Source organism: Myodes glareolus, chromosome 4, assembly GCF_982192425.1.
Source record: "Myodes glareolus chromosome 4, mMyoGla1.1, whole genome shotgun sequence".
NCBI classification, from domain to species: Eukaryota; Metazoa; Chordata; class Mammalia; order Rodentia; family Cricetidae; genus Myodes; species Myodes glareolus.
This window is the reverse complement of record NC_142029.1, coordinates 15,031,818-15,057,471: the sequence shown is the minus strand read 5'-3', so window position 1 is coordinate 15,057,471 and position 25,654 is coordinate 15,031,818. Positions and strand designations below refer to the sequence as shown.

Below are 25,654 nucleotides of genomic sequence, written 5' to 3'. Positions count from 1 at the left end.
GTAAGGCCGGCGGGGAGCGCGGTGGGCCTCCCCTCCCCCACGCGGGAGCTTAGCCGGCCTGCCCCTGGCTCGAAGCCCTGTGGTTTTATTTGATGGAGCAGCAAGGAGGCTGTACACCAATAAATAACGTGAATGGAGGAACTGCGCCTTTCATCGCGGCTGCAGACAGGGTGGGTAGGGCAAGATAGGCCAGAACGTGAGTCTGTGGCAGGACAGAGGACCTGCAGGGTCTCTGACGTTGGTCAGCTGGGGACTGGCATCTGAACCTCGCGTCAGAGCTCCACGCGGGCTTCACTGTAGGCCCTGTCCAAGGCCCACTCAGATTGAGAGTCGGCGCCACCTTCCCGCGCCAGACGAGCCATCTCCTGCTGGAACAAAGCTTGCCGTGCCCGGCTGGGGTCCACATTGATCCAGTTGTTAGCGATCCATTTGGTGCCGCGGGTGACCAGGCAGCCCCCATGCAATGAGTAGTCGTCCACTTCACCCACCCAACCTAGAGGAAGAAGGTGGCGTGAACAAAGGAACAAGTTGGAGGGAACCCTAGGTTAGACCAGCCTGAGCTGTGCAAACACCTCATCCCCGTGAAAGGGCTTGGCATCTCACCCACTAAAGCATGGTCAATGCACTGGCCCTCTGAGCCCAGCTTCTCTGTTGCCGAGCCTGTCTATAGCTCTCCCCAGCCTGGGTTGTTGAGAGAGGTTTCCCTAGCCCCAGAGAACTTAGAAAGACTGTTGCAGGAGGAAGATGGATGGAGACAACCCAAGAGGCAGCACGAGGCCTTCTGTGGCCTATTGAAGTCACTGGTTCACTGGTTATGGCAGAAGGGTATTTGAAGGACAGACAGAATCAGCTCTACAGGGCAGCAGACAGGAGAGATCAGGTCCCTCAGAGAAGCCTGTGACCCGGCGGTAAGCCCTCACCTTGCCCATCAGGCAGATAGTTGTACCAAAAGACTGCAGTTCCTTGGTGGGGCTTGACACGAAGGTTCCCTTTGTCACAGTGCCTTCGAGTGTCGCGGAGATCAACATCATCCCGAATGAGACTCTGTGGGAAACAGGATGATGGTGTTTTTGGACTGCCTGCCACTGGCTAGAGGGAAAACGGACACGCCCCTCATCCCAGGTCTGGAAGGGTGTGTATACACTTCCCCGAGGCCCTGCCAACCCACGAGAAAGTCACGGCCCACTGGCCCTTACCATTTCATCATAGGTCCTGTTGTCTGCCACAGGGAAGACAGTCTCGCCCCCACCAGTGACGTTGTTCAGATAAAACAGCACTGTCATGTAGCTGTAAGGCAGGGGGGGCTGCTGAGCGGATCCCCAATCGTGGGTATTCCCACTTGTGGGCACAGTAAAATGCCCAAGTTACCCAGGGGCCACAACGCCAGGCAGACCCCACAGACCTATTCTTCCTGTGTGTCTAAGGTCACAGGTGTGCTTGGGTAAATTCTATGACCTTGACCTTGACCTGGCTGGAAAAGGTAAGCTTGTGGAAGCAGGAAAAACAGGCAAAGTCTCCTTGCGATGGGAATGGCTGAGCCAGTTCAGTCACATGACACCCTAACTTGATATAGGCAGGAAGACACAACTGTAGAGGTCAGGCTGGGACCCCCAGCAATGGAGCCAAGATTAGTGTTTATGGAGGCAAGTTTCAGCAGCTGTGGGTACCTAGGTCTGTTCTCATTTGAGTAGACACAAGAGCCAGTAGCTTCCACTTCCCTGCTACTCCACAAACAGTGAAGGAGAGACTTGGGGGAAAAGTAGGGGCATAGCTGATGAGGATGGCCGAGTGTATCCTTGGCTCCAAACCAGGCTATTCCTGTATCCTCAAGGTACCCAGTCTGGGAATGGATGCCAACCCCCAGGTGGGAGGTACTTGCCGACAGGAGGTCTCGAAGGGCACAGACTCATTGACCACCAGCTTGGTATGGGAGCAGATGGTCTCTGGGTACACAGGTCCGCTGTCCACATGGGCATGGTAGTGGCCTCCCTCGCCATATCGAACAACCTGCAGTGGCTCACTGAGCTCCACAATCTCCGGGGAAAGACGAGTGAGGCGCAGCACCCTGGCAGGCAGTGGGCGTTCAGTGAGATGGTCAGCTTAAGGACTGGCCAGCGTGGATCCTGGGCCAGCCACAAGCTTTATCCCTGTTCACCTCTCCTGGAAGCCCCATAAGCCAGTCTAGACTTGACTTCTACACACAGGAAGATGGAGCTAGGAATGCAGTGTAATTGTAGTATGCTTGCCTAACATGTACAGGGCCTTGGGTTCAATCCCAGCATCGCATAAATTGGATGTGGTGTGTACACCTGTAAGCCCAGTATTCAGGAGGTGGAAGCAGGAAGGTCAGAAGTTCAAGGTTATCCTTGGCTAGATAGCAAGTTTGAGGTGAGTCTGAGATACATGAGAAGCGCGTGCGCACACACACACGCACACACACACACAGAGAACAAAGGGTCTGTGGTGGTGGTGATGAACTCTTCTACACACAAAACTGCAAACACAGAGATATCTAATTAATAGGGAAAATAAGATGGCCGTTAAGTCAGAGTCTCAACTCTCCTCTCTGGAGTAAACTTGTTCATTCAAAACCTCTGTTTTTATTTTATTTTTCTTTCTGCTATTTTTTAGATGGGGTCTGATGTAGCCCAGTGTTTACCTGGAACTCCATAGCCTAGAACAATCTGAAACTCCTAATACTTCTTCCTCCCCCTCCCAAATTCTGGGATTGTAGATATGCATAGCAATGCCTAGTTTTATGCGCTGCTGTGGTCAAACTTCACTTTGTGTGTACTAGCAAAGACTGACAGCCAGCTTAGCCTCATCTTTCTGGGCTTTGGGGGATAGTTCAGTCTCCAGTCCAGGGCTTGACTGCACACTGCAGCATCACCAGCCCCTCCTCCCCAAGACAGGGGTTCTCTGTGTAACAGCCCTGACTGTCCTGGAACTCTCTCTGTAGACCAGGCTGGCCTCGAACTCACAGAGATCCGCCTGCCTCTTTAATCCCGAGTGCTGGATTAAAGGCGTGCGCCGTCAGTTGTTTGCCCACAATAAGGGCTAATGTGCCTTTATTAATCAACTATTTTTTGATAGTTGGATCAATCCTATTCTAACAACTGGAACAGTTGGATCGAATTCCTATTCTAACAACTGGAACTTAATCCCAAATCACTTCATCACTTCCATTCTTTTGGTTCTGACAAATGTGTGGAAACCCTGCCCCAGAAAGAACGGTCTCAGGGGCTCACCTCTGACGGATGGCACGCATGACATGGTGCGCGCCCTCCCCCTGGTGGAGCCATGTGTGGTGGCTGTTCCTCACCAGCTCATTAGATTCTGCCTTATGGCTCCTCATGTACTTGTGGAAGTCGCGAAGGTCCATGTTGGCAAACTCCTGCAGACTCAGCACTCCTGCGCAGGGTACGCTCATCAGTGCCTGCCAGGCCCGTGTGGCGCAAGCACGGCGGCAGGCAGCACCTCCCTACCTACCCCAAAGGTAGCAGCAGCCCCTGGCCTCAGGCACTGGGGGGCCATGCGCACTTGTCCCCACCTGGACTCGGGTCAGATGAACCTGGTTTCTGTCACATCGGGCCCTGAGGGAAGACCCAGAGAAGTTTGTTTTCTGTTTAAGCCTTGATTTGGTCCCCAGAAGGAAGAAGCCCAACCCTTATTAGAGAGCCCGCTTTGCAGGGTCTCCATAAGTAAGACACTTGAGCTATGTTGAGCTATGAAGATGGCCAGAATGGCCCCAGGCTCTGCAGCCTGCCCTGTAGGAGTGTAAGTGATGTTCCAACATCTATAGAGGGCGAGGAGAGAGACCAGCCTGTGCTGAGTAGCCTCCAGCACCTTCCACACTGTGATGTGAAAGCAGAACTAGTTCCCAGAAGTTCCCTCTAGTCTCATCCTGGGTGGAACCCTATTGGCCAGTCCTTCTTGCTCCAATACCAGCCACCCTAGCAAAGCAATCCTGACCCCCCCCCCCCCAGATGAGAACAGACTCCTCTGTTCCTGCCAGACCCACTAAGCTGGGGTACCTCATCCAGGGCTCTGGAAGGGTTGATGGCTTTTCTGTTATTCTAACAACCCAAGGCAGAAACCTTCCATTCTTTGTCCCAGACTCCACTAAAAGTGAGGGTGGTAAGCCTGATATCTCATTAGAGGGAGTCTAACAGCCCTCCAGCCATAGGTTCCATCCAAATCCTTCACTCCGGGCTCACTAGCCTCTGTCTGCTACAGCAAAAAGAATCTCCAGCTCCAGGAGTCTGTCATGTAGACCGACACCAGGAAGAATGGGGGAGGGCAGTTTCCTGCTGTCCATCTGCCCCACAGGTTAAAGCAAAGCTGGACCCTCACCTCCCTATCTCTCTCTGCCCACTTTAAAAGCAAGGTATGGGGAGCTGCCTGTTGCAGGGGAAGGGCCCAAGCTTTCTGGGCCATGCTCCTGGGATGAGAACACAGCTCACAAACACAGAACTGTGGAAGGTGTGAGCTCACCATCACCATCAGGGTCTGCCTTTATCGCAGCGTACATCTCCTGAATGTTCTCTGGAGTCATCCACCGGCCGTTTCCTAGGCGAGTCTGGGCTAGGACCTAAAGCATAGGAAGGTCCTTCAGTGTAGGGTTTCCCTGAGAAGTAATGGATCATCAAAACAGAGAAGGCACAAATCTTGCTGTAGTGCTAAAGACTTCAGTGATAGGGCCTGGGTGAGGACACAGGATAACACGAGGTCTCTGGTCAGAAGTGAGGGTGAGCAGAAGTCTATGATGTCTGTGAGGGATGCCAGAAAGGAGGGCCACATGCCTGGGGGCTGTGTTCACTCCCAGACCTGCTGGCATTGTGGCCTCAGGAAGCACCGTTAACTGCTTGGAGGCAGATGAGAACAGGCCTGCATCACCTTCAGATACTCCAGGTGAGGGTGGGGGAAGGCAAAGGCCTGGTTATGAAGGACAGGAAGCAGGAGGACATTCGGCTGGGACCTAACTCCCAAGACCCCCACTCAAGCAAAGTGGGTTCAGTGTGAGAAGTGGACCACACCCCGCCAGGATTTTCTCTCAGAAATCCTTGTGCAAAGTGTGTGGGGGACTGAGATGCACCTCAGAACTTATACTTTGTCATCACCTTTAGACATGGTAGTAAGAAACCCAGCCCACAGAAGATGCACTATTAAAGAACTAGTGGTAAATGCCTCCCCGCAAAGGGATTTTCCTGAGTCTCTAGGGCAGTAAGAGGCGCTCAGAGGAGAACGGAGAGCCCCTGGGCCTGGGTGTGCCCAAGCAAGCCTGGGGTAGCATTTGACTGCAAAGGCCAGGGTTACCCTACAGCAGTGGTATGACCACTGGAAAGGTAATGCTGGGTTCTCGCTCCTGTATGCACTCAGACCCAGGATCCTAACCTCTCGGAGCTGCAGGCGACCGTCATGGTTCTGATCCAACAGCTGGAAAAGGTCCACCTGGCTGAGCTGCATGGTGCTCATTGCCTCCTCATACTCTTCGGTGGGCAGGATCTGGCTTCGTTGTAAGCCCTTCATCTGTGCCAGGTGGATGATGAGCCGACATTCCTCATCACTCAGGAAGCCCGGGATTTCTGCCGGAAGGGGAGGTTGGTAATGCTGATGACTGAGTTGGACAAGTACTTTACCCCCAAGATTCTTGGGTATTTTCTGTACTTTGATGGCTATCAGAATTGGGGGACTTTACATATCCATTTACACCCCCATGGGCTTTTGTTTTTTTTTTTTTTTTGAGAACAGGTTCTTACTGTGTAGTCTTGGTTGACTGGCCTCAAACTCACAGACATCTGCCCACCTTTACCACCAGAGTGCTGGTATTAGCGGTTTGTGCACCTGGGAGGCCTATATGCTAAGGTTGAGTTGTCCTGCAAGGTTTTTTTTTACCAGTCTGGGATGAGGGTCTCTTGTCCTGTCTCATTGGTAGCAGCACACATCTTCAAGGGGCGGTGGGGAGACTCATGGCAGTGAGCTGGGGCAAGATAGAGACAACTGATCTACCTCAGCATGAAACTGAAGCCACCAGATGAATTTAATGGCAGAGAGTGCCATTAAAAAACAAAAACCAAACAAACAAACAAAAAACAAAACATAAATTTACGGTAGGCTAGGATGTCTCAAATGGTAGTACTTCTACTGATCTTCAGGTCCTTTGGTTTTCTGGTGGCCGACATGACCACAACTGAGGTGGTGGCGGCGTGTGTAGGTCGGGGCCCTGCCAGCACCCGTTTCCATGCAGTAACCAGGGCCAGGTGCCACAGGCATCTCTCTATCTTGGTTTTTGCCACAGGAACAAGTATTCTTGGTGTGCTGGCTGATTTCAGTCCCGTTCCTATTTTTTGGCATGGCATCATAGCAGGTCCCATATTTTACCAAAAGTTTCATTGTTCTCAGTGCAGTCAGCTGCATTCCTGGTGTCTGGACTTGAGCCCACACGGCTTTTTTGTTGCTGTGGCTATTGTTTCAGATCATGTCTCAGGGTACAGGGTGACCTCAAACTTGCTCTGTGCCAAGGAAGTCCTTGAACTCCTGATCCTGCTGCCTTGACCTCTTCAGTGCTAGGATTACAGGTGTGTATCACCATACTTAACTTGGCTTCTTCTCAGGTGTATGTATGTGCGGGGAGGGGGTGGCTTTTTGAGACATGGTCCCACTGTATAGCCCTAGATGGTTTGGAACTTACTATGTAGACCAAGATGGGCTCAGATTCATAGAGATCTGCCTGCCTCTGTCTCTCGAGTGCTGGGACTAAAGGCATGTGCCACCACACCTGGCTGGATTTAGATCTTACATGTCAGAGAAACAGTGGCTCGTTCTTGCTTGTTTTTCTTTCAGTATTGTTCAATCCAATCCTCAAGGGCAGTGGTTCTCAGTCTTGCTAACTCTGTGACTCTTTCATACAGTTGCCCGTGTCCCCAGCCAGAAAGTCATTTTTGTTTCTGCTATATAACTGTAATTCTGTTATGAATAATAATACACATATCTGATGTCTCTGGTGGTTGTTAAGGGGTCATGACCCACAGGTTGAGAACCACTGCTTTAGGTAGCTCCAAGGGCTTGTTTTGCTGCAGAAGTGGTTATGTCTGTATGCCAAAGGCTGAGTTAGTTACCCAGTACTGGGAAGTCAGTGGGCATCACCTAGCATGCTCCAGTCCTCCATGCCTCAAGTAAAGACTATTAGCCCTGGGACAATGCTCTGTGGCTACCTGTCCACATACGAACCAAGCTGGCAGATGGTCAGAAAGAGCTAGACCCTGAGCCTCAAGCGGGGACAACCCACATCACACAGCCTTCTGCTCCCAGGGCAGAAGCCGGAGTCCTGCACCCTCTACAACCTTTTGGTTTAAGAAGATAATTCCTTGAGAGACAAGAAGCCAACAGAGAAAAGGCCACCATTTCTCCCAGTCGTCTGCCAGCCTGACAAAGCAGCACAGCCAGGAAGGAAGCTGGCCCTGCAGCAGGATGGCAGCCATGTTCACTAGTGACCACAGCTGAGCGCACTCTGCCAATAGTGCTCTGGTGTGCTAAGCATTCCTGGCAGCTCTTGAATCTCTCTGCTCATGTTAGAAGCCAGGCCGTTACCTCTCCAGTACCTGAAGAACCCAAGCACAGGAAGATCAGTGCTCTGCCCAGGGCCACACAGATGTTATATTCAGAAACGGATGGGCAATCAGTCAGCTTTCAAGGGCAGGTGTTGGGACCTCAGCTGTAACACTGCAGACAGAACAGGACAAAGACCCTGCTAACCTGCAGGACCCTAGAAAGGGGGTAGCAGACCTTGGGAGATAGACAGTACTGATGAACAATGGACTAGGCCCAATTGCTTATCAATTATCGCCTATTGGTTGCTAAGACAGAGAACTTAAATAGAAAAGGAGGGGCTGGAGAGATGGCTCAGTGGTTAAGAGCACTGACTGCTCTTCCAGAGGATCCAGCACCCACATGGCAGCTCGCAACTATCTGAAGATGTAGTTGCAGGGGATCTGACACCTTCACACCAATGCACATAAAATAAAAAGTTAAATAAGCGTTTTGAAAAAAAGGCCAATTAGAATTTGAGTTACAACCTTATTCTCTAAAAAAAAGAAAAGAAAAGAAAAGGAAAGAAAGAAAGAAAGAAAAAGAAAGAAAGAAAGAAAAAAGAAAGAAAAGGAAAAAGGGGCCTGAAGTAGAAAACACAGACCCAGATTTCTTTATTAGGCACCAGGAATCTGTTAACCAAGTCCAGTGGAGCCAATTCTAGCCTCTACCCCTTGTTGATGACGTCCTAGATTTGATCCCCAGCACCATATAAAACTGGGTGCAGTGGCACACACATACACCTGCAATCCCAGCACTTGGGAGGTGGAGGAGGATCCAAAGTTCAAGGTCACCTTTTGCCACATAGCAAGTTCAAGGCCAGCCTGAGCTGCCTGAGAACCTGGCTCAGACAATAGAAAACAGAACAAGCAAACAGCTAAGTCGGTATGTTGGGTCAAAATTAGACTTTCTGGGTGGGCACAGCCCTTAACCTCAGCCAGGCAGTGGTGGCACATGCCTTTAACCCCAGCACTCTGAGGCCAGCCTGAACAACAGAGTGAGTTTCAGGATAACCAGAGATACATAGAGGAAGCCTGTCTTGAAAAGCCAAAACAACAACAAAAAGCCCTTAACCTCAGCTCATTAAGACCAGGACAAAGGGAACTAGTAAGAGAGAGGGCTTTGACTTCTGTTGACACTGATGGCCTTGTACTGTGACATCACAGCACAATCCATGCTCATTCCCAAAGCCGTGGCACTGTTCCATGTACACAGGGCACTCAGAGATGTATGTGACCTATGTGCTGGCCTGTGACATAGTAGCCAAGGCCATTGAGCAGCAAGTTGCCCCAACTTGCCCAAGGGTTGTCACGCTTGTGAGTGTTGCCCTGTGAGTCTTCCTCTGTTCCCTCTTTGCCCCTGCATGCCTTGACCAGAAGGGCAGAGTCTCTCACATGCAGCGTGGGTAAATGTGATCTCAGCTAGGGCCTGCTCTGGAAGCCCAGCTCTTCATTAATCTTTTGATCACCTATCAGTATTAGGTGCTGATGTGGGGAAGGCAGGAAATGAAGGTTTGTTTGTTTGTTTTTCTTTCTTTTTCTTTTTGTTTTCCCAGACAGGGTTTCTCTGGAGCTTTGGAGTCTGTCCTGGAACTCACTCTGTAAACCAGGCTAACCTCGAACTCCCAGAGATCTGCCTGCGTCTGCCTCTCGAGTGCTGGGATTAAAGGTGTGCACCACCACTGCCCAGCTGAAGGTTTCTTTTTGCTAGTGTTCCTAGCGGAGGGAAGTAAGTACCCTGGGAGAGATGGCATAGGTCAGAGGTCACTGATGCTGAACCTGTGGGGTTTGGGTTCTTGGTCCATAACCACAAACTACCACAGTCTCTTGAATGTCAAGACAGGACAAGAGGCAGGCCATGCCAGGCTGGAGACCAGGTCTCCTTTCTACTGGAAAGGTAGAAGCTCGTCTGCCCAAGGGATGCTGGCAAGAGATGCCGCCAAAGGTCACAGAGCTGACTGTTCTACCCCAGCCTAACTTTGCCTCTGAACAGCATTTCCTCAGCTCCCTCTGGGCAGAGAAAGCCCCTCCCAGAGCTGGAGCTCTGTCAGGGGTGGTGAAAATGGATTCTTTCAGAACTCAAAGGCAAGCACGCTGTATGCTGTGCCTGCTCCTGCCCTGGCTGCAGTGTCCAAAGGGCTTTCGGGAAGGGTGGGGAGGAGGGGGAAGGAGTACTGCAGGCCCCATCCATCCGGGTTGGAGATGAAGACCCAGGGTGTAGGGCCCTCCCTCAGCCCTCTGCGTGAGGGATGACTAAGAAGCTGGTGGGGGAGGTGCACTGGAAAGCTGGAAAGAAGCCGGGGTTAAGAGGGAAGAGGCAGGAGATGAGGGGGGCAGGGCTGAGGTATGAGATGTGGCCCAAGCAGAAAGCCAGACTGCAGAGCTGTTGCTAGGTGACCAGAATGTTGTTGCCCAGCAACCAGAGAGTATTCCTTGCTACAAGGCAGTGCCTAGAGCATGAGAGGCTCCTCTTGATCACCCTGTTTCTCCCACACCACAGGGTTCTTGCCATTGCATCCAGTGACAGGTCTTGTAAGCCAGCTGTGAGCCCATCATAGCTTGCTGTGGCTTTTCCTGACCAATTATTTTGCATAGAGACTTTCCTGTGGGCTACGGTCTCTGTCACAGCACAGGTCCAGGGCTCCCACCCACAGTACCCAAGTCTCCCGCTATACTCAATGCCATGGTCAAGCCACACCTCTCAAATCAGTCCTGAAGGGATCAAGAAAACTAGACCCAGGTTGGAGAGACCCCAACAGCAGGGCAGCAGTCTCGAGACAAAGGGCACAAAGGTGGGAGTTGGGCAGCAGGACTTGCGTCTCACACAACTGCTCCCCCCACCTCTTGCAGCGTAGTTGTAGGGTCTCTGACTTGCAGGCTCATCCAAGGGGTTCTGGACATGTTGTATATCAGTGACCTTGGAGAGTTCTGAGTGTGTGGCACCTTTTACATGTCATGCGTGTGTGAGAGAGGGCGGGCATGTATTGTATAAGGGTTGATGTGTATGAATATGGAGGTCAGGGTAGAGGACAAATCCAGGCGTTTGTCTTGGCCTTCTGCCTTGTTTGAGACAGGCCTCTTTCTTAGCTCCTCACCACTGCATAAGCAACAGGCCAGGGGTCTTGCAGGTTTCCAGAATTCTCCTGTTTTCATCCCTTTTCTTGTCCTAGAAATACTGGAATTACAGGTGTGTCCTATTGTGCCCAGCTTTTATGTGGGTTTCGTGAACGTGTGTGGCAAGCACTTCCTACGGCAAGCACTTCTCCTCATCGCCCTTCACATCTGCTACACATGTATGTGAGCAAAGACACATGTGACAGGGACACCCGGGTTCTATGCCCAATTAGAATAAAAATAAGTAAATTTCCTTACAATCAGGCTAGAACATCAACGGAAACAAACAATAATAACAAGCCGGGAGGGGTGGTGGATGCCTGCCAAGCCAGCACTTGAAATATAGAGGCAGGAGGATCAGGAATTCCAAGTCATCCTTGGCTGCATAGAGAGTTACTGGGCTTCATGAGATCCTCAAGAAACAAAAATTCTGTAAGGACAATGGTATCCTCAAGAGCCTGACTCCAAGGGCAGAGCATCAGACAGGAAGATCTTAATTAGTTAAATGGAGGGCTGGGGTGGGGGGTGGAGGGACAAGGACGGACGCCTAGAACCACCCAGGTTGTCACTTAGTTCCATGATCCATTCTGCAGAGCAGGGCAGACTGGGACAACATATAACCTCTGGCAGAGAGCCCTGAGATCTGGACTCAAGACTAGAATTGTTGGATGTGGGTTCTTTGCCCTCACCAGAGTTGGTGTTAACAATGAGACATTGACGGGGGCCTAGGGAGATGGCTCAATGGTTAAGAGCATTGCTCTGCCAGAGGACCCAAGTTCAGTTCCTAGAACCTGTACGGCAGCTAACAACGGGCTGGAACACTAGTTCCAGGGAATCCAAAGCTCTCATGCAGACGTACATGCAAGAAAAAGACCAATGTAAATAAAAATAAATAGAAAGAGACAAACAAACGAACAAAGAAACAAAAAACCAATGTGACACTGGTGTGTCTGGATGTACTGGAGTAAGCAAGCTCCTTCTAGGACCACACACAGGAAGTGTAAGCTGGAAGGTGCAGGGGGCCACCTGTTGGTAACTCCAGTTCATGCCTAGAGCTGAAGCCATCAAACTGCAGCTAGCTGTTCAGGGGCAGCACGGCCACCCGTGCCAAGAATAGGGGTTAGAAATTCTGCAAGGACAGGCATTCAGGAGAGGTGGGCAGAAAAACCGTCAATTTTGGAAAGAATGTTATCGCTGGGTGGTGGTGGCGCATGCCTTTAATCCCAGCACTCAGGAGGCAGACATAGGAGAATCTTTGTGAGATTGAGGCCAGCCTGGTCTACAAGAGCTAGTTCCAGGACAGGCTCCAAAGCTACAGAGAAACCCTGTCTCAAAAAATAAAACAAAACAAAACAAAAAAAAAAGGAGCTAGTTTCAGTACAGCTAAGAAAGATAATGTTATTTAATTTATGTGCATGACTGGTATCTGCAGATGCTGAAGAAGGTGTCGGATCCTCTGGCCCTGGAACTATAGATGGTTTGTAACTATAGATGGGTTGTAAGCTGCACTAAACCCAGGTCCTCTGGAAGAGTAGCAAGTGGTCGTAACCACCTCTGACATCTCTCTAGCTCCAAAGGTGATAAATCTGAGGGTAGGCTGGCTACAGGCAAAGATGCCATCTTCAAAGAAAGAAAAATGAGAGCAGGGCAGATGGCTCAATTAGTGAGGCCTTGCCTTGTACGCATGGGGAACTCAGTTAAATTTGTTTGTTTGTTTGCTTGTTTTGAGACAGTAAGACCCTGTCTGGCATACCTCAGGCAGATCTGGAACTCACAGAGATCCAGCTGCCTCTGCTTCCAAAGTGCTGGGGTTAAAGGCGTACAAAGCACACACAGCTTAGAGGACCTGAGTTGGGATCTCCAGCACCCCAGTTAAAGGCTGGGCAAGGAAGACCTGAGGTGTCCACCAGCCTCATTAATGAGTTACGGGCTTAGTGAGATGGCTCAGTGGGTAAAAACACTCCGTTCCTGGAATCCATGGTGGGAGGAGAGAAGTAACTCTGGAAAGCTGGCTTCTGATCTCCACAGATGTGTTCTGGCATGTGTGCCTGTATTCATATTCATACACACATACAATAAGAAAAACTGACATATAGTGCTGACCTCTGCATACATGTGCGCATGTACACACACACATATACATTGCAGATGTGGTGGGTCATACCTGAAATCCCAGCTTTTAGAAGGGAAAAGCAAGAGGAATGTCATGAGTTCATAGTGAGTTCTGGGGAAGCCTGAGTTACAGTGTGAGAGTCTATGTTAAAAAAAAAAAAGCCCACTAGGCGGTGGTGGCACACACCTTTAATCCCAGCACTCGGGAGGCAGAGGCAGGTGGATCTCTGTGAGTTCGAGGTCAGCCTGGTCTACAAGAGCTAGTTCCAGGACAGGCTCTAAAGCTACAGAGAAACTCTGTCTCAAAAAACTAAAAAAAAAAAAATCCCAGAGTTGAAGAGATAGATGAAGAGATGGCTTAGTGGTTCCAGGGAATCTGACACCTTCCCACCAATACACATAGAAGAAAGTTAAAATTTTTTAAAAAAGTTAGTGTTTTAAAAAGTATATCTAAAAAAAAAAAACCAAAACACCCCCCCTTCAAAAAATCAAGCATGCTGTCACACATCTGTGACTCTCCAGCACTTCAGATGCAAACAGGAAGGTCACCAGTTGCAGGCCAGCTAGGGCAACTGCTGAGGGGGTGGGCGGAGCGGGGACAGGTTAAGATAGAACAGAGCCTCTGCAGGAAAGCAGTATCCCCAAGGGGGTGCCAGTCACTCAGAACAGTTCATTCTCAGCAGGGCCTGGTGGCGCATGCTTTTAATTCCAGAACTCTGGAGACAGAGGCATGAGGATCTCTGAGTTCAAAGCCAGCTTGGTCTACATAACACGTTCTAGTACAGCCAGAGCACCCCTGTCTCAAAATAACATCAAAGGTTTGGTCTATTTCTTAACTCCGGGAAGCTGACCACCAATGCTCCAGACCTTTTGGAAACATTGACTCCAGCTACGGAGATGCTTTTCAAAGACTTAAACTAGGCCTTCCGTCACCTTAAACTAGGCCTAGCATCTCTAGGAACAAGGACAGGAAAAGAGAGTGCTCCCTAAAGAAAGAGACAGGATATGACAGGCAGGAAGAGGCAGGAGGGATCCTGAGTTTGGGGCCAGCCTGGACGACATAAAAAGTTCTAAGTCCATGCCTGGGCTCTGTATCAGGAGTAGCTAGACATAAACAAACAAAAGCAGGATAAAAAGTGAGACTAGCCGGGCAGTGGTGGCGCACACCTTTAATCCCAGTAGTGGAGAGGCAGAGGCAGGCAGATCTCAATGAGTTCGAGGCCAGCCTGGTCTACAGAGTGAGTGCCAGGACAGCCAGGGCTACATAGAGAAACCCTGTCGCAAAGAGAGAGACTGAAGGCTGTGTGACTCTTCTCTGTACCGACAGGTTTTCCTCCCAAGGAGATGGAGGCACAGGTTGGGAGTGGAGTAGCAGGAGCAGAGGGGACAGAGCTCACAGCAGGCCCGTTCTCAGCTCTGCCCGCCTCTTGAAGATGACCCTGGACATCAGGCCAATGGACAGGCAAGTACAGAAGACAGGCACAAACTGCTCCTTGTGAGATGAGGTAGCATCCTGGAACTGCTTTGGACCACTCTCCCTTTTCCAAACCTAGATTTCTTTTTGTCTTGAAACAGGGTCTTTGTTATTGTTTTCTCCCAGACAGGGTTTCTCTGGGTAGCCTAGGCTGGCCTTGAACTCAGAGATCCAGCTTCCTCTGCCACCACTGCCTAACATTGAAACAAAGTCTTACGTAGCCCAGTGTGATACTTTGAGTCAGAATGGCTCCATAGGTTCGTGTTTGAATTCTTGGTCCCCTATTGGTAGACCTGTTTGGAAAGGATAAGGAGGTGTGGCTTGCTGAAAGTGTGTCACTGGGGTGGGCTTTGAGGTTTCAAATCCAGGCCGATTTCCAGCAAGCTCTCTCTGAGCTGTGGGTGAGTTGTCACCTCCAGCTACTGCGCAATCACCATGCCATGCCTGCCTGCTGCCATGGTCCCCACCACGGTGGTCATGGGCTCAAGCCCCGATAGACTCCTCCTGCTGTCTGTTGCCTTGGTCATGGAGTCTCTTCACAGTAAAAGTAACTAAAACACCAAAGTTGGCTTTGAACTACTGATCCTCTTATATATTCATCTTCCAAGAGCCAGGATTAGCATCCCCAGCTGTAAGGGGGCTTCTGTACTTCTACTCACCAAGCTCCAGGGCTTTCACGGTAAAACATGAGCTATCTGCCACCAAACCAACCAGTGAGCAACTAAGTGTCTTAGGAAAGTGAGGACTCAAACAGGGGGTTTACACTATACCTGCCTGAGCTCCCCACTCCCAACCCCTCATTACAGCCGTATGTAGCCCAGGCTGGCCTCAAGCTTGCTAAGGCTGCCCTTGAATTTCTGATCCTCTTTCCTCTGCCTCCAGAGTGCCGGGATGACAGGCCTGCATCACTACCACCCCTGGTTGTATTGTGTTTGGTGCTTGGGATTAAACTCAGGGCTTTCTGTAAAATAGACAGGCTAGGACGCTACCAACTGGGCTGCATCCCTACCCCACCCCATGCTTCTCAGAGCTTGAGTTCCAAGAAATACACACACACACACACACACACATACACACACACACACTAAACTGTGTAGCCCAGGCTGTCCTGGAACTCACTCTGTAGACCAGGCTGGAACTCAAAGGTCCGCCTGCCTCTGTCTCCCCCAGAGCTGAGATTAAAGGAACCCACACAGCTTCCAATGTCTTTCCTTTTGTCCTGGTGTGTTTTGCTTGTTGATATCTACTCCTGATATGTGGCCAAGGCATGGACTCAAACTTGGGATCCTCCTGCCTCTTTCTCCCAAGTTCAGGAGTCACACAGCACAGCACATTGCTAAGTCCCTTAGCTGTGTCCTTTGAAAGCCTCAACAGATACTGGGACTCATTTTGATGGCCTCACCAGGGAAGTTAACTGTCCTCACATTTCTTCTGTTTCTGCTAGTTTACTCTTGGGGACTTCAAATCTGGGTCTTCAATTAATCTTATTTATAGGACAAGCTGCAAGGGAAGAAGACTCCAGCCTGTGATTTCACCTGTGCTAATGTGAGCTTGGATTAGATGCACACAGGCTGGGCAGCTAATGAAAGGAAGCCCAGCCCAACGGGTCTGTTCACAGGCCTGGATCTCCCTTCCGTGATAGCCCACTGGCTGAGTCTTATCTGTCCCGCATGTCCCTGCTCAATCACTTCTCCAGGGAGGTCCACTTGTTACTCTGAGAAGAGTTTCAGCCCAGGGAAAAAGTCTGCCTCTGCTCCAGTCACTACCCGAACACCACCTCCCATCCAGTTAACGGTTTATCCCGCGCCCTCCTGGTGCCAGTGCCAGTTTCAGAAGAGCTGTTTCTACTGGCCTGCAGCAAGACCTTACATGGCCTTCAGTGTTACTCAACAGTATTGATAACAACGTTTCACAACGTGTACAGCCCTTCTCACAACGGCACACATGTGACATTGCTATTTATAGCACCTCTCCATCACACCAAAGCCTATCACCTATTAAGAACTCAGAAAGCAGGAGTTGTGTGTGATACAGCTAAACAGGGTCACCCTGAAGAGCTCTGCTCATGAAGTGGGAAAGACAAGAACCCTAAGAATCTCAAATACTGGAAGCAAGAAACCGGGCTTCTGACTTGTGGGGAGGGGGGATGGATGGAGGGTATCCATTCTCATCAGACCACAGGATCAGCTTTAGGCGTGATCCCCTGCCACACGCTCCCCCAGAGCCCCCAGGTCAGGTGGCACCTGGTTATCAGCCTCTCACCCTGCCCCGATTTTCTGGAATGTGACAGATTAGTAGCACAGACCTTCCAAAGATAATTCCAATAAACTGTTTGGACACTTGTCTCAGGGTCATGTTGCGCAGCCTGTGAGGGAAGGATCTGCTAAGGGGAGCGTGGTTCTGGGAGGGGAGTGTGGAAAAGGCACTTCTGTCTTTCTGTTGTGGAGATGGAAGCTCTACTTTAGTAAGCCTCTGGATGCAGAAAGCACTTCCACAAAACAGCCATGTTCGAAATGTTCAAAATAGAAAACACGTGGTCAAAAAAAAAAAGAGTCTCAAGGCTGACACTACAGCCCCTGGCCCCTTCCCGAAGTGCCCTGCGGACTTACCAAACAGCAAAGGCTTGAGGCTGAGGGTTCGGATGAAGTGATCCCTGCCTGCGACCAGTTGGACTTTCCGCTCATACCCCACCTAAAGGAAAAGTACACAGAGGGCAGCTGGTGTGCCAGGCCGCATTGCTCAAGAAAAGTCCCGTGTCAGGGCGCGACAGTGGGAAAGTAAGTAGGCGCGTGCGTGATCCGCACACAGTGATGCAGGGAGCAGCGTGGGGGCCCCCCGTCCGGCTTGGCTAGACAGTGCCTGGAGCGCAGCGCAGCGCGGGGAGAAGGTGTTCTTACCTTGATGCCCTCTAGCCGAGTGAGGGGACCCAAGGTTGGCACTGACTGTGGGCTCTCCTCTTGGTGCTGGGGTCCTGGGTCTGTGCTCTCATCCCCGTTGCTGTAGTGAACGAAGAGCAGCAGCGCCAGTACGTTGCCAAGGTACAGGTGCACGAACACCATCAGCACCAAGAAGTAGGCGCGGGAGCAGATGCCCCGTGGCTTGCACAGTGGCCGCACCGGTACCTCTTCGCCATCGCCTGGTCGGGTCTCTGGCACGGAAGGGCGATGCTCTGGCGGCAGTGGCCACTGCGGATCTGAGGCCTCCTCGACTGTCTCAGCCTCAGGCCGCTGCACGGTTGCCGCCGCCGCCATGGCGCCCAGGTCGCGCGCGCGCCCAGGGGAGGGGCCGCGGGGGTGCTCGCGCTGCGCAGTCGCCGGGACCAGGACGGCGTAGTCAGCGCGCACCGCGGTCACTAGGAGACCGAGCTTCGGGATGCTGTGCCTGCACGCGGCTGCGTCCGTAGGTCCATTCTGTGAGATCCAGGGACTTCGCTGGCACCGGGGTTGTCGCTTCCCGAGCTGCACCACTCCCCATCGCCTAAGGACACCTCACACATGTGGAGGCATACAAGAAGTGCACCGTTAGGACATACTCCAGTGCTATGAGTAGTTTCTTGGTTCCCACTTTCTAGAAAAGTACAGCGGGCATTTTCTCGCTCCTGGGAGAGGGGAGTCGGAGTAGCAGCAACCTCAGGCTGCGCTTTCATGAGTTAATGTGCTGCTGAGGCAATGACTGCGCACCTGATGATCAGGTTACAGAAAATGACTGTTTTAATTAAACATCTTATGGATATGTGAGTGACTGCATATGTGCATGTGCACTCCACGCGTGCCTGTGTTTGCAGAGGAGAGTAGGGGAGTTGGAGCCGGGGTCACAGACATTTGTGGGTCGTCTTGTGTGTGCCGGGAACAGTAAGTGCTTTAAGTGCTCTTACCAAACAGCTATCCCTCCAGCTTCCGTGTTTTGTTTCGTTTTTTTCTTTTAAACGAAACAAAACAGGGTCTCATATAGGTCAAGCTGGCATAGCAAACTCGCGAGGAGCTGAGTGTGACCTGATTCTCCTGCCTCCACCTCTCAATTGCTGGAGTTACCAGGCAGACATCGCAAGACCCCTGCAGCTCCCCATGACCAAGATATTCTTGAAGGCCCTTCTGGGGACAGACTGGATCACCAAAGGAAGCCCTGCAAGTTACGATTTAGGAAGAGACTGCCAGGTGTGCAGCACTGTACAGCTGTTGAGACCCAGACTAGGACCACCGTCAGAGAGCTTCCTAGAAGAATCCTGGAAACAGAAAGACGGGGCTCCTCCTTCTCTGCCCCCAGAATGAAGCAGGTGCCCGGTTTGTGGAAACACTTGCCTCAAATTTATTGGGTGGAAAGAGAGAGAAGAAGATAGTGCTCTCCCCTAATCGGGACACCCTGGCCTTGGAAGAAAACGAAACTCGGATTATAAAAGCAGCAGCCAAGGCATTTCTGAACTCTGCTTTTCTAGACTGGGTTACCCTCGGGAGATATCCACACCCTAGAGCGGCTGACCACCCACTCCCCAATACAATAAAGAACTAGTAAGGCTGCATTTTCTGGTCCCATACAGGACGGGTCACTTCCAACATTTTACAAAGGCAGGCTTCCTCAGTGCCCTAAATGCCAGAGTTTACCAATTTAGTCTAGTCAGTCTCAGACGACTTCGTTCATCTTCCTAGCTCACAAGAGGTTAGATTCTGGGTTTTTCGGGGTCAGAGGGAACAGGCAGCAATGAGAATAATGATTTAGCCAAAGCATGTTGGTGTTGAAACACTGCAGGAGGTATTAAGGCTTCCCTGGAAGAGGAATCAGCTTCTGATGGCCTGATCATTGTTATACAAAAGCAAGTTCCAGGAGCTACACAGTTCGAACAAGCCAGGGGTACATAGAGAAACCCACTACCCCCAAGAAAAGTCTTTTAGCAAGACATTAAGTCATTTTCTTCTTTCTTTTTTCTTTTCTTTTTTTTTTTTTTTTTTTTTTTTTTACAGGGTTTCTCCGTAGCTTTGGAGACTGTCCTGGAACTAGCTCTTGTAGACCAGGCTGGCCTTGAACTTACAAAGATCAGCAGCCTCCGGGGTGCTGCCTGACTAGCAAGTCATTTTCAACGTAACAAAACCTCTTACCTGACCTAGGCGTTGTCTGAGGAAACCATTCCAGGTTTGTCAGGAATGTCTTAGGACTGTCATGCTAAGGTTCTGAAATTTCCAAGATTCCTTGAAGGCCTAAATAGCCATTGCTCCAGAATAAATGCCAGGTGCAATGGATCTTCTAATTTCTTTACCCCAAAGCAGGGGTGCTATGGTAACAGTCACCACGTGTTCCGTTTTCATGTGAAGTGGCAGCAGAAATCTCTGGTGACTTGCCTGACTGTCCCTACACAAAAGCAGAGGCAATAGGGACATAACCTCTTCCTCCAGAATTACTTTTTAATGTGTGTGCATGTGTACACAGTGCTTTAAGATTGATTCTGACACCTTCCTCTACTGTTCTGCCCTATATTCACTGAAACAGGCTCTCACTTGGAAGCTAGATCACCAGTTAAAGAGTCTGGCCACATTTGAGGATGCCATCTCTCACCTCTCCCAGTGCTGGGATTACAGGCAGGCTGCAAGGCCTGCTCTGCATTTATGGGCTGGGGACCTGAACTCTGGACCTCAAGCTTGGGAGGCAATCACCGAACCATCTCCCTGGCTGCCTAAAATTCATTCATGAAGGAGTGTAACTGCTGCTACAATGTTTTGGTCTCAGTATCTGGGCATTGGGGTCCACATCTGTCATCTCGGTACTGGGGAGGTGAAAGCAGATGGCGTGGGTGGTCCACATCTGTAATGTAGGTACTCAGGAGGTGAAAGCAAGTGGCCTGTCTACTACATGGCAAGATCCGGTCTCAGTTTATGGTTTAAACAGACAAGTCTCTACTCCTAATTTACGAATATTCATATCTCTTAGTTGGGTGTGGTAGAACATGCCTGTAATTTCAGAGCCTAGAATTCCAACTTCAAGGCCTGGTCTACATAGGGAGTTCCAAGTCCCCCCCCGCCCCCGCTGTAATTGTCTTCAAATTATGCTACACTGGTCTAAAATGCCTGCCCCCCCCACAGGATTTTTCCTCTGTGTAGCTTTGGCACTTGTCCTGGAACTCACTCTAGCCTTGAACTCTTCTGCCTCCTGAGGGCTGTGATTAAAGATGTGCACCACAACCCAACCTCACTTCATTTTTTAAAAATAATTTACTTATTTTTATGTGCATTGGTGTTTTGGCTGCATGTATATTCGTGTGAGGGGGTCAGATCCTGGAGTTACAGATAGTCGTGAGCTGCCATGTGGGTGCTGAGAATTGAACCTGGGTCCTCTGGAAGAGCAGTCGGTGCTCTTTATTGAGCCATCTCCTCAGCCCCTTACCAGGCATTTCACATTTAAATGCATGTATGTCTGTGCTACACTGGGTGTAGAGGTTAGAGATAACCTACAGTTTTCTCCTGCCACATGGATCCTGAGGATCTTACTCAGTGGTCAGTGAAATGCCTTTACCCACTGAACCATCTTGCCAGAGACATTCTTTCTAAAAAGATCACCAGAAGCAGTGTGAATGCCACGGTCATGGCACCCTGCTGCTCACTGTGCTTAACTCGTCCTGGGCCTTGCTGCCCAGTAAACATATTCACTAGTGGGGCTGGAGAGTTGGCTAAGTTGTTAAGAGCACTTGCTCTTGCAAATGATCTGGGTTTGATTTGCAGCATCCATATGCCTCTCCAGACACGCACACAGTATACAGACATAATAGACACACACTCACATACATAAAAAAAAAATCACTAGTGACAAACTCTGTGTTCCTTGAACACTAAAGGCAAACATCCTGTCCCTTCAGACCCCACCGTGTTCCCAGTGCCAAGCCTAAGGACAGCACACCTGCGGCCAGTCAGCAGTATGGAATGCAGCCCACACTGTGCTAGCGTCTGTCTTACCCTGCAATCCCTCTCACTAATGCTGCTCACATGTCTGATAACACAGATCAGAAAACAGACCCATTTCCAATTTTTGTCCTAAGTTTTGTTTATAAATTTCAAGAACCACAATGTCCTCTGCCATACGGTCTGCTTCTGCTTTGGAGAGACCCAGAGGGCTTTAATGGCAGGGCTCAGGGCATTCCTACTCCAGCCCAAGATGTCTGTAGGGAATGGCTCAATCTGTCCCCAAGAAAAGGAGAACTAACACTTCTCCTTCTGCAGGAGGCACTCAGAACCGCCTTCTCCCCACAGGAAGAAAAGCACTGCTAACTCTAACTGGGCCTCGCAGCCCCTGGAGGAGGAGGACAAAAGGCACTTTAAACACTTTGAAGGAAGACTCCACACACTTTTATAATCAGAAACTTAGTTTATTTGGAATAAACCACTCAACTTTGAGCAGATGACATCGCCTCAACTTTTCTTTAAAGAAAAACAAGGATCTGGTCAGTTCATGAAAACATGTGTTTCTCTACCCTTTGCAGGGCAAAACTCCAAACAAAACCAAACCAAAAAAAATCTCTGCCTGACCTTTAAGATGTCCCTGATAATGTTGCAAAGGATGGCCACCGAGGGCGCAAAAGTAAGGTGTTCACAGGTGAAGCACCACCAGCTATGGCTGGCAAAGCTTCCTGCGGTGCGAATGGTCAGGGTCACAGCTGAGAAGGAGCCTGTCAGCTGTGCAGTTGAGAAAGCGCCCAAGGGGTTTAGGTTGCAGAGCTGCAACTCTGGTCCTGTGTCATGGCAGTGCCACTGATGGGGGTCTGTGTATCAACACAGAATGCACATGCCACCCCTGGGCCCTGCGGTAGGAATACTCCTTGTTTACAATTAGCTCCTACTGTTATTTTGGGTTCAATCGATACATACCAAACTACTTCCAATCCACCCCACAATCTCTCACTTGTCGGGGACAACATGAAGAGACAAAACCTGAGGAGGTGAAAGAGAACGTGTAGCTGGCCAAGTACCCAAGAGTCACAGCTGTCACCTGTCTTGAAAACAACTCAATTTTATAGCTTTACATGGTACCTAGGTAATTGTTGACTGGAGGTGAAAATGTATGAATATCAAAGAATCTGCATCGCAATATTCACAGATTTCTCTGCAGGCTCTCCTAGGAGTTCAAGGAGGCCCTGTCAAGTATAGACAGCTCTGCCAGTCTCAGAGGGAGGCACTGAACAAAGCCATGGAAACCCCAGAGATCACAGATCTAACTTTTCAAAGGCCCACAGGACCAGGTTCAAGACAGGAAGGACACCAGGCAAGCTGCCTGTCCCCTTGCACTTGACTGTGCAAGGACTGGTCCTTTCCTCTGGCCAGCCCCTTCTAGTAAAGGAACTGGGACCACAACCAGGCATTCTCCTGGCCTTAGACTCCCAGACCCTAGAGATGGGGTCCTCTGACAACTGCAACTAGGCAAAAGGGAACATATCCCAGCCCAGAGTAGCATCTGGCCACACTCCAGGCTAACATAAAAATAACTTGTGCAAACCTAGCTCTTGAGCCACAAGGCCCATGCCCTTGGAAGGGCCATGCTGAACTCTGACCTTGATGCCCACAAGAACGCAGTAAGACAGTGTCAGACACGGCACGTGTGGCCCTGGTCAGAGTACACCATTGAATACTGGATCAAAAGGAACAACCAAAGAAAAGGAAACTTATTTGGGGAACGATTCCTTTCAAAGGTGGTTCTCTTATCTTTAGGAGACAAAAGGAAGCACCACGCTGAACCGGTCTCCCAGTCTGAAGGTGCGAAAGCCCACCTCTGCTCTGCTGTGGCTTCTGGCTTGGTGGCCTAACTCAAGTAAGTCTCACATTCAAGAATAAAAGTAAGCCATATTGAGACCTTGCCTTGCTCTGTGTCCTTGCTGCCCAGCGAAGGAGGGAGGTGTGTGACTGCCTGTGCGCCATGCCTGTTATGCAGGCCAACTCAGTTCCCCACCATCTGCCACCTTTGCTCACCCTTGATCTCCCAGCTACAGTCAAACACGATGCTGGAGAGCAGACACCACGCCAGGAACCCTGGCAGTGCAGACATTCTGAGGCTGGTGGGTGGGCAGCATCAGGTTACATTCTAAGTAAAATTGCTAGAGGGTATGCACTCCAAAGCCAATTTATTTTCAAAAGGGCTCTGTGTTATCCTATGGTTTGCCTTTTTTTCTTTATAATCGTACAACCTTTGAAAATTACATAAGTTGTAATGATCTAATACTATGAATAGCCATTCAGGAAAAAAAAAGTTCCCTCCCTCCCAACAACCATCCAGGGAGAATTTAATAAAAGTCCTTACTAGAGGCCAGTTCAACACGGCCTCTACCCTGGTAGAAACAAAAAGCAAAAAGATGAGGAGAAAACAAATTGACTAAAGAGGTGTGTTGCCAGTGTCTCTCAGGAGTGGGGCCCTGGCTGTTGCCTGGGGTCGTGAAAGGCAGAGTCTGCAGCATGCAGTATGACAGCCGGGACGCCCCACAGCTACATCTTCCTCACCCCGGCACATCCACAGCCCAGCTTAGGTGTCGTGAAAATCCTTCAGCAGGGTTCTTCTCCGCTGCTCCGCTATGTGCATTTGGTTTTCCAAGTCCTGTACAAAGGACATACAACAGGTGTTTACAAGTCACCAAGAGCAACCAAGAGCAAGGGCTCTGAGGAGTCCACACAAAATTAACCTTTCACCCCCCTGCAGCAGCGTTATTTTGCCATCTCCACACAATCACCTGTTAACACACCCTTCCCTTACCTGCACCAGGGCAGAAGGCACTTACCCCTCTGTCATAGCTGTCTGCACGTTCAACTTTCCACGACAGGTTTTCAATCTCAGCCTCCAGCTGAGCCTGCTGGTATTCAAACTGTATGGGCAGAGCAGGAGGGTCAAAAGGAGAGGGGCTGTAGCCGGGCAGGGCCTGCAGATGGAGGGCACACGCAGCACCTCAGGCTCAAATTAGCAACTGACAAGCCTGCCACTGTCCTCAGGGTGCCCACTACTCTATCACAGAGCTGGAGAACAGCATCCAAAGGAAGGCGAGAAACTTAGAGTCAAAGGAAAAGACTTTCCCCAAAATACTGGGCCACAGATGCTGCCACAGTGAAGTTAGAAGGGACAGCCTGCACTCACTCAACATTTTCCCCAGCCATCCAGCCAATCAAAAGCCTTTCAATCAGAGATGGAGCTGTGTCTCAGTTGGTGAGGCACCTACCTACCTAGGATGGACAAAGCCGGACTGGGTATGGTGGCTCATGCCTGCAATCCCCACACTAAGGAGGATCACAAATTCAAGATCCTCCTTGGTTACTTAGCAAGTTTGAGGCAGCCAGAGCTATAGGAAGCTCTAACTCTAAAAAACCAACCAACTGACCAAATGAGGGAAACCCTTTGAAAAACCAAACAGTTGGACCTGTGGGGTTATGCAGGCCAGAGGCCTGTACTTTTAATTAACACTTGAGGGGTAGAGACAGGAAGATTTTAAGTGAGGTCCTACCTCAGGAAAAAAAAAAAAAAAAAAAAGAAATCAAATTCTTTGACTTAGTACCTATACACCTGAGGAGTAAATGTTATACATGAAGACTTTCCTCAGTCTTATTGGTGACAGTGAAATTGGAAACAGTTGTCACCTCAAATGACAATACATTAAGGCAATACAGAGGGGGCATTTACGTAGCCACTAAAAAAGACAGAATTTAATCTGGTAAATCGTGACGGCTATAACAATGATAAACCTGTAACAATAAAATGCTGTATGCATGTAACTTTGTTCAAGACAGGGTTTCTCTGGATAACAGACTTGGCTGTCCTGAAACTTTTCTTTGTAGACCAGGCTGGCTTCAAACTCACAGAGATCCGATTGTCTCTGCCTCCTGAGTGCTGGGATTAAAGTCTCGTGTGCCACCACTGCATTGGGCCGTATTTTTTTGTTCGAGACAGGGTTTCTCTGTAGTTTTTGGTGCCTGTCCTGGAACTAGCTCTTGTAGACCAGGCTGGCCTTGAACTTACAGAGATCTGCCTGCCTCTGCCTCCCGAGTGCTGGGATTAAAGGTGTGCACCACCACCGCCTAACCCGTAATTTCTTTCTTTCTTTTTTTTAAAAAAAGAATTATTCATTACATATACAGTGTTCTACCTGCATGTAGCCTGCACACCAAATGAGGGCATAAGATTCCTTTACAGATGGTTGTGAGCCACCATGTGGTTGCTGAGAATTGAACTTAGGACTTCTAGAAGAACAGCCAGGGCTCTTAACCTCTGAGCTATCTCTCCAGCCCCCTGATTTTGTTGTTTGTGATAAGTTACTATTATGTAGCTTAGGATGGACCAAAACTCACAATCCTTCTGTATCTGTATTGCTAGGACTATAGGTGTTTGCAGCAACGCCTGACACTGTGTTTTTCTGGTGCTG

The 25,654-nt window shown here is 49.9% G+C and overlaps 2 protein-coding genes and 1 long non-coding RNA gene across 6 annotated transcripts in view; 1 reads left to right on the top strand and 2 right to left on the bottom strand.

Moving 5' to 3' along the window:
• Nucleotides 1-69: 69 nt before the first annotated feature.
• On the bottom strand, nucleotides 70-17,558 carry P4htm (prolyl 4-hydroxylase, transmembrane). The gene is made up of 9 exons (XM_048423760.3): nucleotides 17,184-17,558; nucleotides 16,896-16,977; nucleotides 5,395-5,585; nucleotides 4,495-4,591; nucleotides 3,249-3,411; nucleotides 1,880-2,065; nucleotides 1,197-1,287; nucleotides 921-1,044; nucleotides 70-493 (listed from the first exon to the last, which is right to left on the bottom strand). Exons 1-9 carry the CDS (start codon nucleotides 17,535-17,537, stop codon nucleotides 273-275), a joined length of 1,509 nt encoding a protein of 502 aa, XP_048279717.1. The 5' UTR covers nucleotides 17,538-17,558; the 3' UTR covers nucleotides 70-272.
• On the top strand, nucleotides 16,929-23,106 carry LOC146894504 (uncharacterized). Its single transcript, XR_015001661.2, has 2 exons — nucleotides 16,929-17,063; nucleotides 18,226-23,106. It is a non-coding gene; the product is annotated as an uncharacterized LOC146894504 (long non-coding RNA).
• A 254-nt stretch (nucleotides 23,107-23,360) lies between these two features.
• Arih2 (ariadne RBR E3 ubiquitin protein ligase 2) overlaps nucleotides 23,361-25,654 on the bottom strand; it is a 52,797-nt gene continuing 50,503 nt past the window's right edge. For 3 of the 4 annotated variants that reach the window (XM_085688856.2, XM_085688857.2, XM_048424374.3), the window contains 2 exons: nucleotides 24,026-24,163; nucleotides 23,361-23,844 (listed from right to left, as the gene is read on the bottom strand). In XM_085688856.2, the coding sequence (XP_085544982.1) occupies nucleotides 23,773-23,844; nucleotides 24,026-24,163 (210 nt within the window). In that variant the 3' untranslated portion in view covers nucleotides 23,361-23,772. The remainder of the gene's footprint in view (nucleotides 23,845-24,025; nucleotides 24,164-25,654) is intronic. The other variant, XM_085688858.2, reaches the window with a different exon arrangement.